This window comes from Strix uralensis, chromosome 17 (assembly GCF_047716275.1).
Source record: "Strix uralensis isolate ZFMK-TIS-50842 chromosome 17, bStrUra1, whole genome shotgun sequence".
Classification (NCBI taxonomy): Eukaryota; Metazoa; Chordata; class Aves; order Strigiformes; family Strigidae; genus Strix; species Strix uralensis.
The window spans coordinates 14341593-14363926 of record NC_133988.1 but is presented as its reverse complement, the minus strand read 5'-3'; the positions used below and the strand labels follow the sequence as shown (position 1 = coordinate 14363926).

Sequence of the window (22334 nt, the reverse complement as noted above, 5' to 3'; positions counted from 1 at the left end):
CTATTTTTCTGGTTTTGGCTGAAGACCGTGCAGAGGTTAATGCGTGGTGGCAATGACATCTGGAATCAATTTTGAGGTGAAACTTGTAGCCCCATTTCTAGAAGAATCATCAAAACCCACGCATTAAAAAAAAATTAAAAAATCATCTTCCTAACAGTCTGGGTTTCAGCTCCTCATATAAAAACGTAAAAGGAAATTACAGCAACACATACCCACAAAAGAAGCTCAAAGGGAGATGAATGACATGAAACATCACCTCATTACAGTTCTATACTGCCTGACCTAGAGCCCTCTCAGATGTTCTCTCCTCCCACCTCTCCAGACTTTCCCAAGCAAGTGCTGTTTAACACCTTTGACAAGGAGCAGCTGAGAAATCCCAAACTAGAGGATATGTTTAGAACTGTAAACCCCTTGATGGTCACATACATCTTGGCTAGGGCCTACCCAGAAAGTATAAAGCTCAATGGATTTCTGTTCTTCCAACCAAAAAATAGATTCAGGTAGCATGAGGGACATCCACAGGAGATACTATTCCTGCTCTATACGTGGAACTCCTTTCTGCCCTTTATTCATGCCTAGGAGCCATAATCTTGAACAGCAAACTCCTGTCAGCATCCTCGCTCCTGAAAACCAGAACAGAGACTGGTTAGCTGAAGATGGGGGTTCCTGAGAGAACAACTGCAGCAGTAAAAGCTTGAGCAGTGGACTGGCTGGGCCAGCTGAGTGACAACCCTCAGGAAGGAAGCAATTCATTACATCCCACTGGAAGATGTTGTGATTGAGGAAGTAGAAAACACACATATCCTAAAATAAGATTTTTATAGTGTGTACAAAGTAACAGAGCAACATGAAATGCTTCATAAGATGTAATTAAACTTGCAAGATCTACAGCCTTCATAATCTAGGAATAAATGTTTAGGCCATAGTCTGTATTTCATATTGTTAAAATAGTAATAAGACAGTTTCACATTTACCTTTTCAAATCAGAAATCTGCGTGTTTGCATCAAGCAATTTGTTTTCAGTTGTATTTAATGTATCCTACAAGTACACAAGGAAAAAAGTAAAAAACCTAGAAACTACAGAAATGTATTAAAAGAAAAACAAGTAACTCCACATCAGTCTTGAAAACAATACATTAAATACACCTTCCTATTTGACAGGGAGGTCCATTAAATTTCTTTGGCTTTGACTTTGCAGTTTTTTTTTACTGTCTATGACTGGAAAACAACACAGTCCAAACTCCCTCCAGGGCTCTGAAGATGTAGTAAGCAGCTATCACTTAAAATAAATATGGACCTTTCCATTTGATCTTTTGCGAAATAATTAATTCAGTTAATTCTGTGGCACATTATCACATATTTTTTATGTTTGTTTCTTTAATTAACTAGCATGTACTTACCTTAACTCTTTCATGTTCTTTTCCAAGGGACTCATATTCTCCTAAAAGCTAAAACAACACAAAAAAGAACACACAAACCCTCACTGAGACCATATACAATTAACAGTTTTGCTCATTGCTGTAAAATTATCTAAATTGCTTGTCTAACACCTGCAGAAGCACTACAGGGGATACAGAGTGTACTTTAATAGTATTTGTTAAGTTCTAGCATCTTCTAATTGAAAAAAAAAGTTATAGACAGGACAAGAGGAGACAGAGCTACTTACACAATGTATTTCTAATTTTCAAATGATTTATCTCTAAAGAAACAGAGGGAGCTGAATGAACCAATAAAATTCCTCACTGACTTTAAAGCTGACTTTGTATTTTGAAATTTTAATTGTAAAAAGGAGTTAAAGTGTGAGGTAGCTTTTCCAGCTAATACCCATTTTGCCAATCCATTTAAGCATTCCATAAAGGAACAGTTCCTTTGATTCAGTCTAAAATCGTACACAATTAACAGTTTTAGCAAGTTGTGATGACTTATGAAAGATTTGGTCCATCCCCACTAACCTTGAGAGTAACAAATAACTTTCTAAAAAAAAAAAAAAATTCCTATAATATCTCTAAAAGTAAAATGAATAGCACATAAAGTAATAAAATACCAGAGACAGACTATGACAAGTGTTATCACATCAGTACACACTTGCTGCCTTAAATAACTGGTTTTAAATATCTGTTAGGTCTGTGGTATCACCCAACACCTAGCCTACTAAGTAGTCTGCTGAATAATTTCTGTTCTCTTAGTTGTGCATTAAGACATTACAATAGTAAACTTTGAGTAGTTTTCCAAAGCACCCAGGACTTGCCACGTTCATAACATGCTGTGCAACTTTGCTCATTTTCTTACTTACATTTTGAAACATTTTATTTTCTTCCTTTAGCCTTGTATTTTTATTATCAGATAACTTGTAAGCCTTTTCAAATGCTTCCTCTAGATCTTTAAGCCTCGATTTTAGTCGACTGATAGTGTTATCCTTCTCTTTATTATTTGTGCGCATTTCTTCAATACGTTCTTGCAAAACTTTGGAAGTATTACTGACTGCATAAAAGCGTTCTCTCCAATCTGCCTGCAGGAGAAAAAACATTCGTTATAATGCTTACCTAGCAGATTTTTTATTTCAGTACAAAGCATAATCTAAAATCATCTAAATAAAAGACAAGGGCACATCTGTACATGAACTAAACGAGCTTTTGGCTCATTTCTGTGATGTGTAAAGAATAGAAGTTAAGACTAAAAACCCAAAATATGTATTTATTTTATAGGACTTAAAATATCTAGATGTTAGGCCTCTAATCCCAGGTGATTGTCTTGCTTCCAAGCATAGAAAAAATGTCTAAAAAAAAGGTGGAATGAATTAGTCTCTCCAGGTGTCTAACTTTCATGACAAAGTGGCCTGTTTCTTTGACCAATAAATGCAGCTACGCAGTCATTAGCAAACTGGTCTGACCTAGCCAGAAAGACTGTATAAACACAGAATCACAGAATCATTTAGGTTGGAAAAGACCTTTAAGATCGAGCCCAACTGTTAACCCAGCATTGCCAAGTCCACCACTAAACCATGTCCCTAAGTGCCACATCTACATATCTTTTAAATACCTCCAGGGATGGTGACTCAACCACTTCCCTGGGCAGCCTGTTCCAGTGCCTGACAACCTTTCTGGTGAAGAAATTTTTCCTAATATCCAATCTAAACCGCCCCTGGCACAACTTGAGGCCGTTTCCTCCATATAAAGAGAATATTTTTGCCCCAGTGCAGACGAGGTTTGCTCTTATCACAGCTCTAATAAGAAATCAAAGAGAAAATAATTAAAACAAAATAAATTTTTTAAAAAGTAAATCTAAAGAGAAACATCATAAAGACATCACAATATTTCACTCTTAAACTCTGTTTGATCCCTGCTAACCTGGAGAGGTTGTTCATAAGTCTAAGTGATAATGATTCGAGTAGGGACTCTTAAGAAACTCAGCTAGGAAAGTCACTGGTGTGACTTTTGGCTGATGCCATATATTAACGAGAAAGGTTGAAAATAAAAGAGAAAGATATGGAAACACAGATCAGGTTAATAATGAACAAGCGCATTCTCTTACCCTTTTAGTTAAAAAGCAACTTGATTTAAGAACATATACTTACCACTTGCTTTTCTAGCATATTATTCTTATTTTCAAGGGCTTTTATGCGAGCACTTGCTTCATTCAAAGCCGCATCTAATTGGTCACACCTATTTAGAACACACAGATTACAAAAATCTCTTGAAATTTTAAGATAAATCTACATTTTATAGCCTTCTTTTCTTCCTCAAGCATCCCCACAAGTTTTGGGGGGCTGTGACCTCCTCCCCTAGCCTTCAGCCACTGCAGTGAGCACCCAGTGTCTCTGCTCGGAAGGGCTGTGGTGCTCACGGCGGGCAAGCAGCAAACTGGGAACACGGGCAGAGACTCCGGATGGCTCAGAGCCCAAGAGCTGCTGAACCAAAAGCAGCTGAGATGCGCCAGAGTTCTACTACACCTAATTAATGATGCTGTGTGATAATTAATGACTGAAATCGGATCACAAGCTACTTGAACTCAATACATGACTGCTCAGAAGTCACTTTTAATAGTTAGAAGACACTAGTGCTGGAAGATAAGCCCTGAAGAGTCCCAGTTACTCAGACACTTTTTCAATTATTCTGAAGTGCTTAAATTTTGTAAAGTATTTGAGCTTTTAATTTTGCAGTATGTATTTTGACTGGCAATAATTATACACAAATCACATCAAACTTCTCTATATAGCAAACATTCAAGCTATATCTAATGGAATATATAGGCGAGGCACTCAGACTCCAGTAGTAATATCTGATCAAAGAGCACTGACTGACAAATCGGCTTTATAAAGCTGCCAATGAATTCAAGACTGGTCCTATATCACCTGTAGTTTTGACATGACAGGTAAAGAAGGATGATGTTCCCCAGCATGACAGGTGAGCACTATCTTGCCACATAGATAGTTCCATTACAAATAGCCTAGGACTACCTCTGCCTGACAGCCTTTCTTGAGCAGAACTTTTACTGGCTTCTGCAAAAATCAGGTCAAACAAGACCTCTGGTCCAAACATCACACTTGCAAAAATTTTAAACTAATCTTAAACAGCTGCATTAAATAACACAAAATTTATATTTAATAGGAAAATATTAGCATCACAGATGCATGAAATCTTCAGAATTGAAGAGTGACATAAACTTTTCAAGATATTCTAAACAAGCATACTCAGTTTTTAAACTGCAAAGAATCATGCAGCAGAGGAAGTGAATAAGTAAGGACAAACAGTACCTGTCAGCAAGATTTTGATTGATTTTCTTCAAGTCTTCAGATGAAGCAGTTTTATGGCTTGCCTCTAGCTGCTGTTTTAAGCTATGTATCTCAGAGTCATAGTAAGCTCGTAGATCAGCTATGTGTCGAGCATGTTTTTCCCTCAAGTTCTGCCTAATCCTATTTTCAAAATTAAAAAACAAAAAAAATTTTCCAGCTATCCACATGACCATGCACCGCTGTATTCACTCACACATCATGAACTCAGCATACATCTCTCTCTTACAGAGCTTTGTTGCGTTCAAATTAAAGCAAAGAAAGCTTCATCATCTAAGGCATTGGTGTCAGACACCTAAGGCTTGCATAGAAGTCTTCATATTAATACAAATATTAATAATATATACAAATACAATACAAAGCTTTACACTCTCTTCTCTCCTTTGCTAGGCACTAGACACTATGCATGCAAAATTAAATCAGGAAAACCCAAACACTGACTGTCTTGAAACTGTGACCCCTACATAAGCCCTCACACATGGAATTTATACCACATCTGCTTGTCCATGTGCAAATCATGAGCTTCAATAGTAAATGGGGGATATTTATTTTTCCTAAGTGCAGTAATTCTGTGCTTCTCCCACCATTTGACACTAAATAGGAAAACACGACCCCCCACAGAACTCTGAACGTCTCTGAACTTTGAAATTAATTCCCTCATACAGCCTATGAAGGATGTATTTTTATTTTAACATATACAAATAGCCAAAGCTTTGTGTTTGCCTTCCAGTTAAACCTTTGACATCCAAGGAAGACAGAGCACAAATATTGTGCCTTAGATTAAACAGTGTGGTCTAAAGAAGATTAAGCAGTACAGTCTAAAGACAGACAACTGTAAGAAGTGAAAAATGACTGTTCTATTTATACACCATCTGTACTTCAGGGGAGAAAAAAGAATTAGGAAAAAAGGGGGAAAAAAGCAGCAATATCCAGCTACGTTCTAAGCAAAGAGAATTCACATATTTTGTTTGTTTTAATAGTATTGTTAAGTTTCACTTCTTTCACGAAAGTAACAACTCTACAACTTTTACAAAAGAAAAAAAAATTACTTACTTTGACATTATCACAGGATCTTCAACAGATGTCACTGAAAGACTATATTCTGGCAAACTGTTGTCAGCACACTGAGTAATAGAAGATGGAGTTAGAGTCAGTGTTTCTTCCTCCTCGGTGTTGACTAATTTATCATTATTAGCATCCACATATGCCATTGGAAAGGGAGAGCTGGTCTTGTTTTCATTTTGGAACGGGTGATTTCTCCAGTGGTCCAAATGTACAGCTCTGCTGCTGGCAGGGTATTTTGGAGAATCATCTAACTGAGATGAATTACTTGTCTGTGAAAAAGAGTCTGTGTCACAATGACTTGAAAATCCGGGCTCTGCCATAGAGTCTGGAGAAAAAGGAGTAGCGTCTTCAGGAATATTGATAAAACAGCGTCCTGGGTTCTGCTGACCTGGTTTCATATGCAGGGTAGGGTCCAGTGTCAAGATCTAGGAAATAAGTTATAATGTTAAAAAATTGTGATTTAACTTTTGTTCTTGTAAATGCAGTTTATCTGAAGACATTAGTAATCCATATAATATATTGCAGGAATGATACTGAATATTACTACAATCATTTGGTAGAGACAAGCAAGATGAAGGGACCTGTAACAGCTTAGATGATGATACACATTCCCAACGTTTTCAACTTCAGCTTCTAAGTTTCCATTGAGAATAAAAGACATATCCAACATCTGTAGCTGAAATTTCACGGGTTTTCTAGACAATTATGTAAATCAAAGGACTATGATGTCTGCTTGTAGGTCGAAATAATGACTTCGTACAGTTACAAAAATCACTTCATGGATTATATAAACAAGATAGTCACATAGTAGCCATCATTACTGGATTTTGTACAAGACTGAAAGCTGTATAAAGAAACAGATATGACAAAGAATATTTCCACAACCTGTGCCCCTTCTGTTTCATGGGTGGAATTAACTTGCCTGGTGGGAAGTAGCAAGAAAAGCCTGCTTCTGTGACTGCAGTTCCACGTGCATTTCATCAGCTGCAGCCTCAGCATAAGCAGATTCATCCCTGCACCATCCTCAAGGTTGAGCAGCAAGGTGCTTGTTTACCCAGGGTATTCTTACAGCTTCTTTTCAGCTGGATCCCTTCCCAGTCTGGTTCATCGCACGGCTGCACGAACTGCTGTTCCAGCGTAACACTGGAGGTGGCAGCAGGGGCCAATTAATGTGAAACCAGCCTGTAACCTATCAAACCCAGATGTGAAGTAAAGAAACTAATGTTACCTCTGGTGGGTGACTTGACTGGGAAGATGGCATAAAATTCTGGTCTGGCAGCTGCTTGTTCTCCCTTTGTCTTTTATGATAAATATCCTTCAAAGACGATAGCTTTGTTTCACCAGCAGAAGACAACTTCAAGAGGAAAAATTGCTACATTAGTTTATGTGAACACAATCCTCCATCCCCAATATAGATAAACAAGTTGTATGGTGGGTTTAGCTAATGCATCAGTTCAGAACAGAAGTTGGCTTTATTCAATGCACCCAAATTTAAAAAGGGTCTTTAATGAGGCACATACACCTTTAATATACTAGTTAGTCTCTCTTCATCTCTTATACACACTATTTCTTTTAAATGACAAAAGAAGTGTCAATAAATCCCAAGTGACTTTAGCGGGGGGTAGGGGGGTGTAAATGAATAATGAAGGAACAGAGACTGAGCTAACAAAAGAGTTCTCACTGAAAAGTTAGCTTCTGAAGGACTGATTCTTTCCATCGTAGAAAAAAGCAAAGGTGACAAGCAACTATAAGACAACTTTCAAAACACCTACAAGGTTTACCTGATCTGGTGATACTTTTGTGGGGAAAATATCAGCAAACTCGCTTCTGAAATTGTCTGGTAAAGAGTGATACATCTCCTTTTCATCTAGTTTCCAGTACGAAAGTCCTGATAAAAAGAAACAATGAAAAAGAAAAATTTACAGATTTCAAGCTCACAGTTACAGAACAGGAATCCCAAAAATCCATTAGTAAGATGTTACTTTGTCAGCTAACAAGAGCACTGTATTAGTTATTTGCACCTATTGCTTAAGAATCTCACTAAAGCATTTGTTACCAGAAGTTACAAAGATCTTAATGCAAAGCACAAGCAACATAATCAGTATTACATCACATGGCACCAGTAACAAAAGCTATTAATCAGTGAAAACACAGATTTACTCTTCGGTGTTCAAGGAACAAATCCTCATTTACCACAAACTTTTATATTTCTACCGATTCTAGTATAGCGCTTAAAACTTGTGTTACTCAAGGAATAATCCTAGACAGCCACTTGATACTACAAACTCTTCAGTTTGGTACTCAACAGCACTCTGTAGCATGCAAAAAGACAGACTACCAGGACTAAGAGGATGGCACAAGAGGAACAGATACAGTCTCAATCCCACTTCAATTTCTTGTATGTGTCCCTCTCTCAATGGGTTGTGAAGAAGCAATAAATATACACAGTTTGTAGGGCTGCATCTCTGTGCCCCTGTTTGTTACTGAAATGAATCCTCCCTCTTGCGATCAAAATATGCAAATTATTTGTTGGCCTTAAAAAAAAAAAAAAAAACACCAAAAAAACAACCAAAGCCCCAAACCCACAAAAAACCACCACCAATCACAGCTCACACATACACCCCAGAACAACAAAAGGAAAACTATACCAAAACACAAAAAAAATGCACACACACCCCCAAAATTAAAGAGTCACCACATTACGCGGTACATTATTTTGTTCTTGTCTAGTCACACAATTTTTGACTCATGCCCTTGGCTTACAGGAATTGTGCCTCTACTACCACGCACTCCTGTGATTACTAGACCGACGATGCTAATATTTGAAAGATCATTTGATACCTCCACCATGTTTTTAATAGCAATTACATTATGAAGCAGTTCTAAACATAAAGCTCAGCTTTGAAATGCTGAGAAATTTGAATGAAAAAATTACTGCATGCCCTACATCTGCCAGTAGTGATATGCAGGAGGTACCATCAGCTTGAAACTCAAGAGCAAGACAAGCAGAATTATGCTATATCAAAGTTTAATAGCTTGCTGGTGCTCAAACCCTCCTCACCTCTCCAAAATTATTGGAGGTATGTTCTAGTAATAGTTTTAAAAAAACAAGAATTCAAAAGAAAAGGAGAAGAAAACTACAAGAAAGTAACTATACCTGAAGCTTCAGACACTACGGAATTTGGACTTTCATTCGGTTGATTGAGGTAAAAAGTGTAAGGTGGCAAAGCAGCATCAGTAAGGTTTGTCTAAAATTATAAAGGAAAAACAAATTTATAAGGAAAATTGCAAGGCAAGGAAAAAAATTAAGGACACAATTTTTTAAAATTGCATGTAAATGTTATTAGTCTTTTTAAGCAAAAAAGATTGAAATTGATTATACAGCATGATCCAAACCTACACAATTTATATTCAGGGCAATCAGTCAGAAGGGGAACTAAGCTAAGCCACACAATTAAAACAGTGATATTTTCTAAATCATGTGCCTGTCTGCTTCTGGAGCATTTTTGAGATTAACTGTTACAAAAATACACATTTTGGACAGTCATCTCCATTTTCTTGCTCCTTAAAATGTGCAAGTATATAGAGGGATGACTTACCAATAAGTGTTACTCTTTCCTCATCCTAAGACTGGAATTTCTTATATTCAGCTGTTATGACTCCACCTACCACAAATCTGGAGGTAAACACTACCATCTCAGATAGAGAAGATACTACATATCCTTCTTCTCATCACTGCAAACTTTCTAAGCAACCTCCCCAGCTAATTACAGAATCAACTTTGAAAAGGGTAGGACCAATAAATGGGAAAAAATTCACATCATTTAAGATCTGCTATAACTTCCCTCTTCCTTAATCAAAGGAAGAAATGTCATTGATATAACACAGCGATACAAGAGCAACTGAGTAAGGACAGCTAGCTTTAAAATGGTCATCTCGCATTGCTCTTTTCTACCATTCTTAGGGCATTTTGTTCCATTACAGCAGCATAACAGTCACGATACTTGGCAAATTTATACAGCTCATACAACTGAGGATTAAAACAGGATAGTAACCATTGAGTAAACAAAAGTAAGAAAGAAAAATAATTAGAACTAGCTTTTCAAGTTTTTGCATGAAGTACCATCTCACCTCAAGGCTATTTTGTCCCTCTTAATGTTTTTATTTAGGTATTCTCCTTTGCCTAAGGAGGAAGAAAGGAAAACGAAGGGGTATCAACTGAATTCTTACACAGGAATAGAAAGATAAAGGTATTTTCAAAAGCTGAGAGAGAAAAGTGACAATCCACAGCTGACTCCTGGTATGAAATACCCCCTTAGAGTAACATCTTGTTTCCACTGACAATGGAAGACAACTAGACAGAGCAAGTCCAAACAGCTACTCTTGCCCTTTCTGGATCACCCTCAAAATGACCACAGGAAAGAAAACAGACCCTGCCTTTAATCAAGTGATTCATATTTGCTAGTTCTCCTATTCTCTTGTAGGTGGAGTCATTCACAGACTTTCAGGAATTATTTCCTTAAGAATAGCATAAGGAGAGACGTTTGTGACAATTAATATACTGAAAGTAATTCTAAAACTTCATAGTTACATGTATGATGATTACTCATACAATCATGTTGCATTAACATCCTTTTGGATCAGAAGTGCTGTATGTGACTAAACTTCCCTCTCCAAAATAATCACATTTGTGGACATACACAATTAGTAACTCAAGAATATGGCCGGGATGCAAACCAAAATCTTCTCAAAAATAGTGTTTTGAGCCGATTCAGCAGTCACAGCATAGGCATTACTACAAATGGTTCTAAAGAGCCAATTAGATTTCCTAAATGTCTATTGTGGGGGTTGGTTACTTTTAGAACCAGTGCTGTAACTGTGCTTGGAGTAGTTCAATTTACTCAAACCATAGTCTTACACAGGCATAAAATAATGTATTGTTCTTACACAAACAATACCAAAAAAGAAAACAAAACACAAACACATGTTTGTATTTTAGCATAAGAGACTGCTAAGAACACTGAAAAAGCCCAAATCAAACTAAACCAAAAAATCCCTGCAATTTAAAATCCCAATCTGGAAGAAATCTTTCTCTCCTGAACAAAGTGGCTAATGCCTCCACACGCAAAGAGTTCTGTCTTCTAAAAGAGACATTACAAGCTGAAATCAAAGATCCTTCCAAAAATTAGAGGGCACAATAAATTACCATGACCTGAAACTTCAATTGAGAATGTGACTATTATCTCTATATGGAAAACACACGTGCCACTTAGGTAAATTAAGAAAAAAAAATCAGGCAAGGAGTAAAATAAGCTAAAATAGCTGTGTGAGTAAGTATAGAATGATCCAAGAAGTAAACTGCCCACATGAACTTTAAACATATGAATGGGAACACCACTAGTCAAATGCTTAAAGCTGAGTATGAAAGCACATACTGAATCAGAACGCACTGTAACACTGAAAAAATAGCAGTGACAAGAATAAAATTAGAAAAACATCATAAAATTTAAAGAAATAGACTTACATTCTCAAGGGGTAATTTCTTTGCTTGCTCATTCTCTTGTATAGAGTTCACACATACTTGTTCTGCATTTATTCTTTTTGGTTGGTTTTGTTTCAACTTTTGTGCCCATGATGTTAAAGATTTACTAGATGGTAAGAAACACACATATACCTTAAGTACCTATGCCTTTTTCAGTGGACACATGATCTCTACAGAAATCAATTTCAAGGTGAAACATATGCACTAAAACTCCACTGCCTTTATGTGTTTTTGAGAAACAGTATGAAGTAAGGAATGCTGAAATGTTTTAGGGCTTTTTTTTAAAGGAAAAAAAACCCAACAAAACAAAATAAACATCACTGGAAGGAAAGGTTATAATGAACAGCACCCACAATCAAAAAGGTTCTCCTACTTAAAAAAAAAAAAAAAATAAATCATAACTAAGAGCTCCATATTTTTGGCCAGACAACTATTTTTTGGCCTGTTCAAGCAGATACTGACCAAACCCACAGAATTAAGCCAGAATGTAAATGCAGTGGTTTCTTATTACATTATCAGTCTCGTTGTAAAGATTATGTCAACTAAGACACAGTAAGGATGTCTTCCAACTCAAGAGACTCTTCAAGGACAAGAAAAAATGGAAACAAGATATAGAAGGAAACAGAAGGTGGAAAAAAGCAGAACAACAGAAATAAATAGAGGCATCCTGAAATTCTTCTTAGAAATACACGTGGAACAATTTTCCCATTTTGTTAAAAAGTGACACTGAAAAACTACATATTGTCCCAGTTTGGGACATACACTGGAAAGAACGAAAAAGGTTACAACTAAAAGTTAAAACACAACAAAAAAACAGTTTGGGTTAACTGAACTATGTCACTTTGGTTTGAACCCTTTTTCCTTCAAACCGAGTTCATAATACAAAACAGAAAGCCATTTCAAAGAAAAAAAGTTGTATTTTTTATAAAAAGGAGAAAAAAAAGCCATACATGAATGATTTTTAAAGTTGTCTTAGAAAGGTTTTTCAAACTGAAAAACGCTCTTGAATTGAGCTTCTCCAGCTCCAAGCTCCCTGGCAATCCATGAATTGCAGCTGCCACCCTCATGGAACTGTGCAACATGAATTGAAAACTGGAATAAATCTCAACAGAAGGGAGGAAGAGAGCATACGTATCAATGGGGTCTACCCTATATGCTGAGGTAACACATTTCCAAACCAAATCCTCTAAAGAAAGTTGGTTCTGTGTTTTATTACATACTAGCAAAATGAAAGTTCATTTTCATGATTCTGTGTTTTTCAAATAAAGCATTTATCTCTGCAAACTACTACCACAGACTCACAGGCAACACGCTGCCCACAAGACCTCTGATCTGCTTATGGCCACGTCAAGCCACTGCCATTACAGTCCAGTCTGACAGGGAGAGTAAAGTACATTGTTAAATTCTGTGCAACTAGAGCAGTGCTTGGTCAGTATTATTGCTAAATTAGCTGGCCAGTCTTTCAAAAAAATCTTGGCAGATCCACCCACCTATTGAATAGAGCAAAACAAACCAACAGAAAACAAGCAAGTCAACCAAAAAACCCAAACATGTTTGGCTACTGCCTGACACAATTTATTACTGTAATGCACACATATAAGCTGGCAAAAAAGACTGGTTGAGCACAATAGCAAAACATCAGTTGTATATATTGGTAATCAGCACCTAAAATTCTGGTGCACAGATAAACACTATATGCAACCCGTATCTTAGCTCATATTTGCAGAAGAAAGTAGTTTCATATTTTTCCCCAGTGGATCTACAACAGATAAACACTGCAGATGCAAATAGGCTTCCCACAAAAACATTAAGTTAAACAAATAAGTTTATCTACCAAGCAGCACAGTATTTTTTACAATCAAGAGGTTCCAGTCAATTCTTACATGCTTCCAGTTACTAACACCTGTTCACTGAACAGGGGCTGTCTACAATAAATTAACATATTTAGAAAGCGTATCACTTACCTGGGCTTTTTTCCACATTGAGCTTCATCAGCTTTATGTTCAAATTCAGCAGGAAAAACTAAAATATCATTCCTTCCTGATGAAAAATTTTCCTCTATTTTTTTTGGTAAAAGTTCTCTTTTATTGTGAACACTGTCTACAACGGCATCACTCTGCAATACTGCTGCATCCCCCTGTCCTTGGGGAGTTTTCTCCATGTAGTCTGTGCACTTGATAACGTCGATAGATTTGCTCGGGTTCAGTTCAGAGGCAGAAAGCGTACCATACCCACTATTCATTGAAGCATCATTTGCAAAACATTCCTGATGCAGATCAGATGCATCTGGCTGACTTTCTCCTTCATTAGATCTAAGTTGATTGGCAATGCACTCATTTTCTTCAAAGATTTCAGAATGCATCCCCATTTGACTTTCTAGTGATGAAAAAGTGTCTGTAAGCTTGGCAGGCAAACTTCTGCTCTTGCTGGCACCCCGATTGCTGGTCTGCAATTTCACTAACTGCCTTATCTCATCCTGAATCAGCTATAGAAAAACAAAAGGCAAAATTCCTGTGAGATCGTGCCACAAATCAGATTTATATTTTGATGCATCTTCAATTCATGTTATTAGTGAGAGAATTACTTTTTCAGATAACTCAAATTCTTCAACGTGTAGACATTTCATGCATAAAGTAGATATATGCATACTGTGCATAACAGCAATATGTGCATGGTAACAATCCTTCACTCCATGCAGTGAATTACAGGTCTCAGTAGTCATTTATTAATGTAAAAAAACATGCATGCGTGTATTTACTACATGCCTTCGGAACCAGGGTTACCTACCAGCCAGCTAAAGAAATGTAAACTACCAAGGTATGTCATTAGAAGTGGACAAAAGTCTTTAGTTAAATTTAGATCTAAAAGAATTTGTAACTTGGATTTCCATTTTTAAAGATTGCAAGGATGCTTTAATGGAAGTATAAACCATTACTCTATAGCGCTAATAGGAATAATGTACCTCTGTAAGATTTTCTGCATAAAACTTGACTATAATTATCTGATTTAGATAATATGTTTTTAGGTGGTTCATATAATACAAAGACTTACATTTTGATTGCTTTGGAATCTGATGGAGTGGAGCAAACCTATAACTAGATCACTTAGAGATTTAACAGGTTACTATTTAGTCTGCAATGCCCACGAAGAGTTATTCTGGTATATTATATAATTTTTTTTTTTTTTTTTTTTTTTTTTTTAAGTTTTACAGCTGTGCACTGGTATATTGAAACAGCTCTGAGAAACAACTAGTGCTTTTGTCAAGGGCTACGAAAACACCTAATGCTAGTGCCCATGGCTATGTCCTTTGGCCAGCGATCAGCACTTCTGCAGAGTTATATTGAAATTACTGAACTCTGCATGAGCACACAACTCTTACTACACATTACAAGACCAGAGTATGTAGTGTTTTCAAGAACACATTTCAAACTAATTCCCTCAGGAAAAAAAAAGAACTTGCAATAACTTCAAGAACATGGAACTCTACTGTTTTTCCCAGAACTACAGTACATTACTCACATATGAGTAGCAAGTGGAAAGCACAAATTGAACAAAAATTATTCATTCTCTGAAAGTAAGAAATAAAATATAAGACTTAATTTCAGAGGAACCTACATGTAACGCTAGTCAGAACCAACCCTCATGTGTTTTATTAACTTGCAATAGAATTAACAATTGAATTTCAGCTCAGTCTTTCTGTGGAAAAAAACAACAAAAACGAAACAGGATTAAGTTTTCTGCCATAACAAAATTTTTTGTTGTGTTAATACTTTCAATCATGACTGCAGCAGTCATTTGCATTTTAATTCTGTGATTCCACTCTGTCAAGGAAGGTAGGGAAGGGAGAACAAAAGGAAAGAAACAGAACCGCAGGGGAAAAAAACCCAAACTGATCAGATTCTCTGTTGACACTTAATCTTTGTCATTAATACCTTGTGCAGGAAAAGCAAAAGGCTACTACTCCAATTAAATAGCATTTTTACTTCTCTTTGCATAGTCACAAATAATTCCAAGAGAAGAAAAGACCTGAGAAAAATAAGACAACATTTCTATAGTTTTGGGACTGTAGGTAACTTTTTTTTTTTAAATACTCTTCGATAAAGTCTGATCTTAGGATGATCCAGAGGAGGTGATAGTTCGGCATTAGCACACTTGTCTTCTAGTGTATGAATCACATAAGCCAAGGACTGACCCCACTGATTCCAAAATCAACTCAAGGCCTTTGATCCATATTTTCACATGGATGATGACGTACTTTTACAAGCACACTTGGTCTTGAAACACAGCACAGAGGAAGCCTTATCTCAGAGTCATATCAATGCTAATGCAGCATCTTGCTTTTCTACCCCAAATAGTAGATTGTTATTTTTGTCTATTACTCTTATTAGGATGTGTTGAGTTGCCTGTATTTCAGTATTTTCACTAGGTCACTGGCATAGCAGTTTAAGTTTGGAATAGATTCATCTATTTTATCTAATGCACTCATACAACTGAAAGTAAGTTATAGCTGTTGATTTTATATTTAGTGTGGCAATTCATGCAGTTAGTAAGTCCCTGCTGACACCACAATCTCAACTCTTCCAGAGGTAGCCTTTCCTATTAAGAAAGACAAAAACCAGCAAAACCAACACAACAGATTATTCAAGACTACGATTAGCAACAAGTGAATCAAACCATTACAGTAAGAGAAAGGAAATAAACAGGTAAGGAAACACTGGCAGGACAAAAATAATGAGATGGGAGGGGGGAAAAAAGGTGGGGGGGGAGAAACAGGAGATAGGATAAAAGGACAGTACCTCTTTGTTAATTCAGTTCAGGAACTGTTGATTACTACTAGGGCATCAAGAAAGGGAAGGGAAAAACAGCAACCAAAATGATGAAGATATTAAGCATTATATATTAATAGAATTACTGTCTCTTATACATACATATACATTTCTTCCATTTTAATGGATAGATATAGTTCAGCAAAAACGTGAATCTTCACCTGGGTCATTTTTCATTCTTAGAAAGGAGACTGTTCAACTGAAGGCTGAAGTGTTCAGCTATTACAATGAATGTTTTCCTATGCTAATGAGGGAATGACAAGTTGCATAATATTTTCTAATGAACAGAAAGCTTTACGATGTCTCAAAATTAGAAAGAATACAGTCTAACAGTTAATAAAAACCAGCTTGTACCTACAAAATCCAATTATCATGTGGGCATTCTGAACCAAATGTTTGTGAAAACAAAACAATTGAAAACAAATAATCGAAGAATCTTCACTTGGGAAATTGTTCCTACCAGTTACTTTGTTAAATAGCCATGGCTGTCTCAAATGCATCCTGTAAACTGACATTCCAGTCATCCACTTCCATTAACTGACTGTCTGAATATACTTAAAGGAAAATGTAAGAGTGCCAGAGACCACACTGCATTGTTTTGGAGGGGAGTGGGGCTGGGGAGGGGAGAAAACAAACATTCAGCCTAAGCTACCTACATGAACAAATCATTACTTACTTGGATTTGATGGTGGAACTGCTCTTGCTGGGCAACTATTTGTTCCTGACATTGTTTTTCTACCAGTCTCAATAACTGTAGCCACCTTGTCTATTAAATCACAAAGTACAATAATTAAAGCACAGTCATAATGCATCCCTTACCTTTTACTCTAACTACAGAATAGTTTTGCAGTCTTATACTCACATGTTGACATAATACAAAGTTTAATAACAGCACTGTGGTTGTCCACCCCACAATACATTAGTCCCCTATCATGTCAATCAATGGAAACAACTCACTATGGACACATTCATTTAAAAAAGGCCCGTCTACACAGCAAGGTAACACATCTCTACAATTTAAGTTTGGTTTTAAACAAACAAACAAACCAACAAGGGAAGAGGGTTATTCTATTTTAAAAAAATCAAAATTACTTAGAAGTAGAAACAGATGGCAGGAAGGTACAGTCAAATTTTGGAAAAGTTGGTTCCCATTCAATAAGTTATAGGCAATTTTAAAACGGATAATTAAACATCCCTATGTCCAGTGAACCATTCACTTCAATAAGAAACTCTTCCCTTCAACAATCCAGCTAAAGGCCATGATGCATAACTATTTAGTGAAAACAGATAATTTTAAAAAATCAAATATATAGGATTCCTAAAATGTGGTAAAATCTGAATTTTAAAAACTATTTTATGCTAATGTTTATGGAGCTTGATACTTGAAGCATAGGACACAGGACATAGAATGCATGTGCCTAGACAGACATCTATATTTTTTCTTGGAGCCATTAAAGAGCACCCAAATTAAGCATCTGTCAAGAGACAGTTTGATGGACCACAGCCAGAAAGCTCAAAAATTCCGCAAGAACAAGTCCATGGTGTGGAAACCTGATATTCCTTATGGAAACTAAAAATAATGATAAAATTTAAAATTAAAAAGGACAAAAACAACATTGAAAAAAAGGGGGTTGAGAGAATCAGCTCATTGAGCCTACATTGTGATTTTTGTGTTGTTTTAAATCAGGAAACAAACTAATCATCTGCACATCTTTACAAACAGAATAAATAAATAATTCAACTAAAACAGAGCCATTTTTAGAAAAATAACTTCTAATTTCTAGGATCACTTCAGACCAGTTTGAAGTGCCACAATTTTAAAGGTTTACATTTTTCAGTTCAAAAACTTGCAATCTTTAAGTATCACAACTTTGAAAAAATATATTCACATCTGTATTGTAAAACACTAAGATAAAAAGCTAAGATATTGTAAAGAGCTAAGAAAAAATTGCAATAAAAATCCATCCACGTGATTAGTTCATACATCGTAAAAGGATTTGTCCCATCATGAAGAATAAACATGTACATACATAGATCTTTACTCCTAAACTATATCATCATTAGATTTGTCTTCCACAATGCAAAACCGATACATTAACACAATTTTTTTAAAATAAACCTTAACATCAAATACCTCACAGTTCTTCACAATTTCTGAGTCAGCATTTCCAATGTTCTGGATATCTCGCATGAAGGAGGCAAGCAGCTCAACAGAACCAGGAATTAACGAGGACCTGGTATTCCCTGAGTAACCAGAAACTCCATTGGGATTGGATGAGGGACTTCTAGGGAAACACGAGGAAAAACATTTCAATTATTTATTGTGCCAGTTGTCCAGTGTAGTGGCCAAAATAATATGCTACATATGCTGTACTGTAAATTATAGCCATAAAATAATTATACACTTAATTTACATTGTGACTCAAATCATGCTGAAAAAAAACGTGATATGTTCATAAGAATAAGGGCGTTTTTCAAGAAAATGTCAAAGAATCCACAACATGCTTCGCTCTTATCTTACATACTATTAAAACACAGTAGCTTTCCAAGAAGAGAGACAGTATAGTCGGCACAGAGCTTACTGCTCACTAGCACAGATGTCAATAAATACAGCTTCTCATCAAAGCTGTGTGCTTCTTCCTAGATTCAGAGGTCAGAAGCTTACAGATACAAGCTTCTCTGTAACAATTATTTATGAAGTCCAAGACTACTGCCTCCTTTTGAGAAGTTACACAGACAGTAAACAACTTGTAATTCTCATCTAGTCAAGAAGAACCTCTCCTAATCAGTCACTTAGGCCATTAGTCAGTATTTGCCCTTCTTATTCACTGGAAATACCAGAAAAACAATTCAGTTCTTCTAAGATGTTGTTCTCTACAAATGACAGCATAATGCATGATCTTTCCAAAGAATGATCTCTTACAATTTGTCCAAGACAGGTTTCCCCCTGCCCCCATTCTAAGAGACACAAAGCAATGGAAGTTACTGAGCTTTTAAAGGAAGACTTAACAGTTCTTTCAGGAAGGCTTTTCTCATTAAGGATTATGCCAGTAAATGTAAAAGAATCCTAAAATATATTGCAGAGTATTACCTATTATTTCACCTTAGTAACAATGTTACTGTAAAAGCATACTAAGCAAAACAAAAATAATAAAAATAGTTGTTAGGAATTCCTTCAACACATTACCTGTTACAATTCAAGTTACAGACAGAGCTGTGGGTAATTCTGACATCAGAGTCTGCAGAAGATGGGATTTCTTGTACAGTATTCACCACGTCACAGTTTTCCATATCTTAGTCCCAAGTATGATGTTACCCTGAAAATATAAAGAATTAAACATCACCCTTTTCTTTTAAAAAGCCATATGACTTTGTTGCTTGATGAAACAGAATTTGAGGGAGTTGTTTCAGTCAAACCACCCCAGAGAGCGCTAGTATTCCACAACCAACCTCTCTTCCTTGTCCTGTGCTATGCTTGCAAACAGGTGCTATTTAGTCAGCCTTGTACTTGCTGGGGACTCCTACAAATCAAAGAGATTCCTAGCTGTGCATCACACAGCTAGACTGGGCTGTAAAGGGTGTCTGAATCCAAAACATTCCAGGTAGAACAGTGTTGTTGTGGTTTCTCTGTTCAGTTTTTTAAATCTGAAGCTCCACAGATGGTTTTTGAGACTTCCGTGAAAGGGCCTATTATCAATGTATTTAAATCTGCTCAACAGGGATCTGCACCTTCACTGGAAAAAACACACCCACCAAAAAATAAAATCAAGATCCACTGCCTTAGACTGCAGTTCACCAATTATGTCATTTGTGTGTGTAATATTAGGCTTACTTTTTTCACAGAATGCCTTATTATTACTATATGGCGTTAATTCAAAAAGCTTTGAAACCGTTTTGAGCTACATTTCTTACCAATTAACAAAAAAAAAGCAGCAAACAGGAATCCCACAGCAGTTAAAAACAGCAGGTGGTTAACTGAAAGCATCATAAATAAATAAATACAAAATACTTGTGTGACAGTCTCAGCACTCAAAGAGCAGTTTATAAGAATGGCTGTAGAGAGACTAAAATATTCTTTCAGTTTCCATACTTTCCATACTAAGAAAACACTTGAAATACATTGATTAATCACTTCTTCTATAGTACTTATTTCAGCACGTTCTACATCCTGGTGAATTCATTCTGTGTTCTAGCACTGAAGAAAACCCTTGCGATCATTTCACAGATGGAGAACAAAAAGAGACTTTAAGAAATATCATCTTAGTAGCCCATGGTAATACTAAGAATAAATCCCTGCTGTCTTAAAGAAGCACAAGACCTTCAAAGCAAAGTTTTTTACAGGGCTTACAAGGACATGCTACTGGCTTTTACAAATTTAAGTTTTCATTATTTGTAAGTACATAGTGATATATCTCTAACAGATAGTTTCAGAAGTATAAAAAAATATTTCCGCCAGGATACTGATGGACAACTGTCCAATTTTTCCCTGTTTTACTGGAGCCTGTTTGGCTTTAGCAGAAACGTTTTCCAGGTACTCACTCAAGCCATCTCCTTTGGGTAGGGCTGAAAATGCAAGAATTGGAAGGAAGTTATCACAGATATGTGTATCCCTTTGGCAGAGCTTCTTGGGATAAATGAAAGAAGAAAAAAAAAGGCTTTCTTTTTCTAGCGGTCAGAAGTCTGGAAAACTTGAAGGTTATCTGTCACCTGACAGATAAAGCAGAAGCTGCAAGTGTCTCTGGAGCAGCTGGATGACAACAGCGGGAGCTACATCTCACCCCCGTCTCCCCAGGATGAAATCATGGGTGGCCTATCTCAGCAGCACAGCAGATGGGTGGGACTTCACTGTGACACAGGCTCGTTTCATAACCTCATTAGAAGTCTGCTCGCAGTAAAAAAAATATTAAGTGAGCTATAACTGGGCTGAGGAACAGCTAAACTGTCATCTATTGTTTCCATAGTACAAAACAGTCCTTATACGGCCAAGTCTCTACATAAAGGAGTATGATTTAAAAACACGCTGCAAGGTATTTTAACTCATAAGTATCAGTGATGGTTTAGATGCAAACACCTGGGCCACCACAACCCGGAGACCCTGTGGTTCTGCAGCTCTTCCTGAGCGAGACCTGAGCTGTCGACTCCTCGCTTAGGGGTGACAGGACGCCTTGGTCCCCGCTTCCCCTGCTGTTGCCAGGCCCCCATCTCCCCGGCTTCCCAAGGACTTCCTGAGGGACCCTGAGAATGGACAACGAGCCTCTGGGCTCTAAAGACGCGGTGCCCTCAGGAACGCCCTCACCCCAAAAGCTAAGCCCCCTCAGGGACCCCCTCCCCTCACAAGGGACCCCCTCTCGCCACGTCTGCCCCCTCAGGGTCGCCTCCTCTCAATTAGTGACCTCCTCCCCAGCTCTGTCGTCCCTCCCCTCGGGTCTCCTCCCTCCAACTCAACCCCCTCAGGCTCCCCTCCCCTCATAAGTCACTCCTTACCCTCAGCTCTGTCCCCCTCAGGGTCCCCTCCCTTCACAAGTGTCCCCCTCCCCCAGCTCTGCCCCCACCAGGACTCCGCCCCCACACCCCCCGTCAGGTCAAGCTCCGCCCCCACGCTCCCATTGGGCAGCTGCCCCCCGCGCTCCGGGATGTTGACAGCGCCACCGCCTCGGATTGGCTGGCGGGCCCGCCACTCGTCGGGGACAGGGGCGGTGCAGTGGAGGCGGCTTCGCGGCGCTGGGACGCGGCCAAGTGCGGCAGCGCTGCCGGCTGCGGCCCCGCCAGTTGCCCCCCGGGCTCGCTTAGTTCTTACCCGCATTTCTGGGAGCCCACGAGGAGGCGTCCGCAGCGGCCCGAGAGCTGCCTCCTCCAGCGACCGTTAGGCGATAAACAGGCGCGGCCCACCGCCTACTTCCCGGCGATTGGCGGCCGACTTTCGAACGTGGTGGGGTCGAGGGCACTGGGGACAGAACCCGGCCCCGTGATTGGCCGTCTTGACCGCGCGCCAGGCCGCGCCTTCCGCTCTGATTCGCTACGGTGGAGAGTACGCGCGCCGCCACGAGGGGATTGGCTAGTGCGGCTACGCGCCGCGCGGCTTCCCACGTCCTGATTGGTAGCGGATGGAAGG

The 22334-nt window shown here is 37.9% G+C and overlaps 1 protein-coding gene across 4 annotated transcripts in view; it reads right to left on the bottom strand.

The window, feature by feature from the left end:
* MPHOSPH9 (M-phase phosphoprotein 9) overlaps positions 1–22232 on the bottom strand; it is a 32244-nt gene extending 10012 nt beyond the window's left edge. The window contains exons 1-15 of one of the 4 annotated variants that reach the window (XM_074887180.1): positions 22020–22232; positions 19410–19539; positions 18357–18507; positions 16899–16988; positions 13361–13881; positions 11379–11502; positions 9012–9102; positions 7627–7742; positions 7083–7208; positions 5843–6279; positions 4754–4912; positions 3575–3662; positions 2294–2509; positions 1401–1448; positions 975–1039 (exon numbers count right to left, since the gene is read on the bottom strand). In XM_074887180.1, coding sequence (XP_074743281.1) covers positions 975–1039; positions 1401–1448; positions 2294–2509; positions 3575–3662; positions 4754–4912; positions 5843–6279; positions 7083–7208; positions 7627–7742; positions 9012–9102; positions 11379–11502; positions 13361–13881; positions 16899–16988; positions 18357–18507; positions 19410–19513 — 2336 coding nt within the window. In that variant the 5' untranslated portion in view covers positions 19514–19539; positions 22020–22232. Of the gene's footprint in view, positions 1–974; positions 1040–1400; positions 1449–2293; positions 2510–3574; positions 3663–4753; positions 4913–5842; positions 6280–7082; positions 7209–7626; positions 7743–9011; positions 9103–11378; positions 11503–13360; positions 13882–15011; positions 15093–16898; positions 16989–18356; positions 18508–19409; positions 19540–22019 lie in introns of those variants that run through there. The other 3 variants (XM_074887182.1, XM_074887181.1, XM_074887183.1) reach the window with 3 other exon arrangements.
* Between the last annotated feature and the right edge of the window lie 102 nt (positions 22233–22334).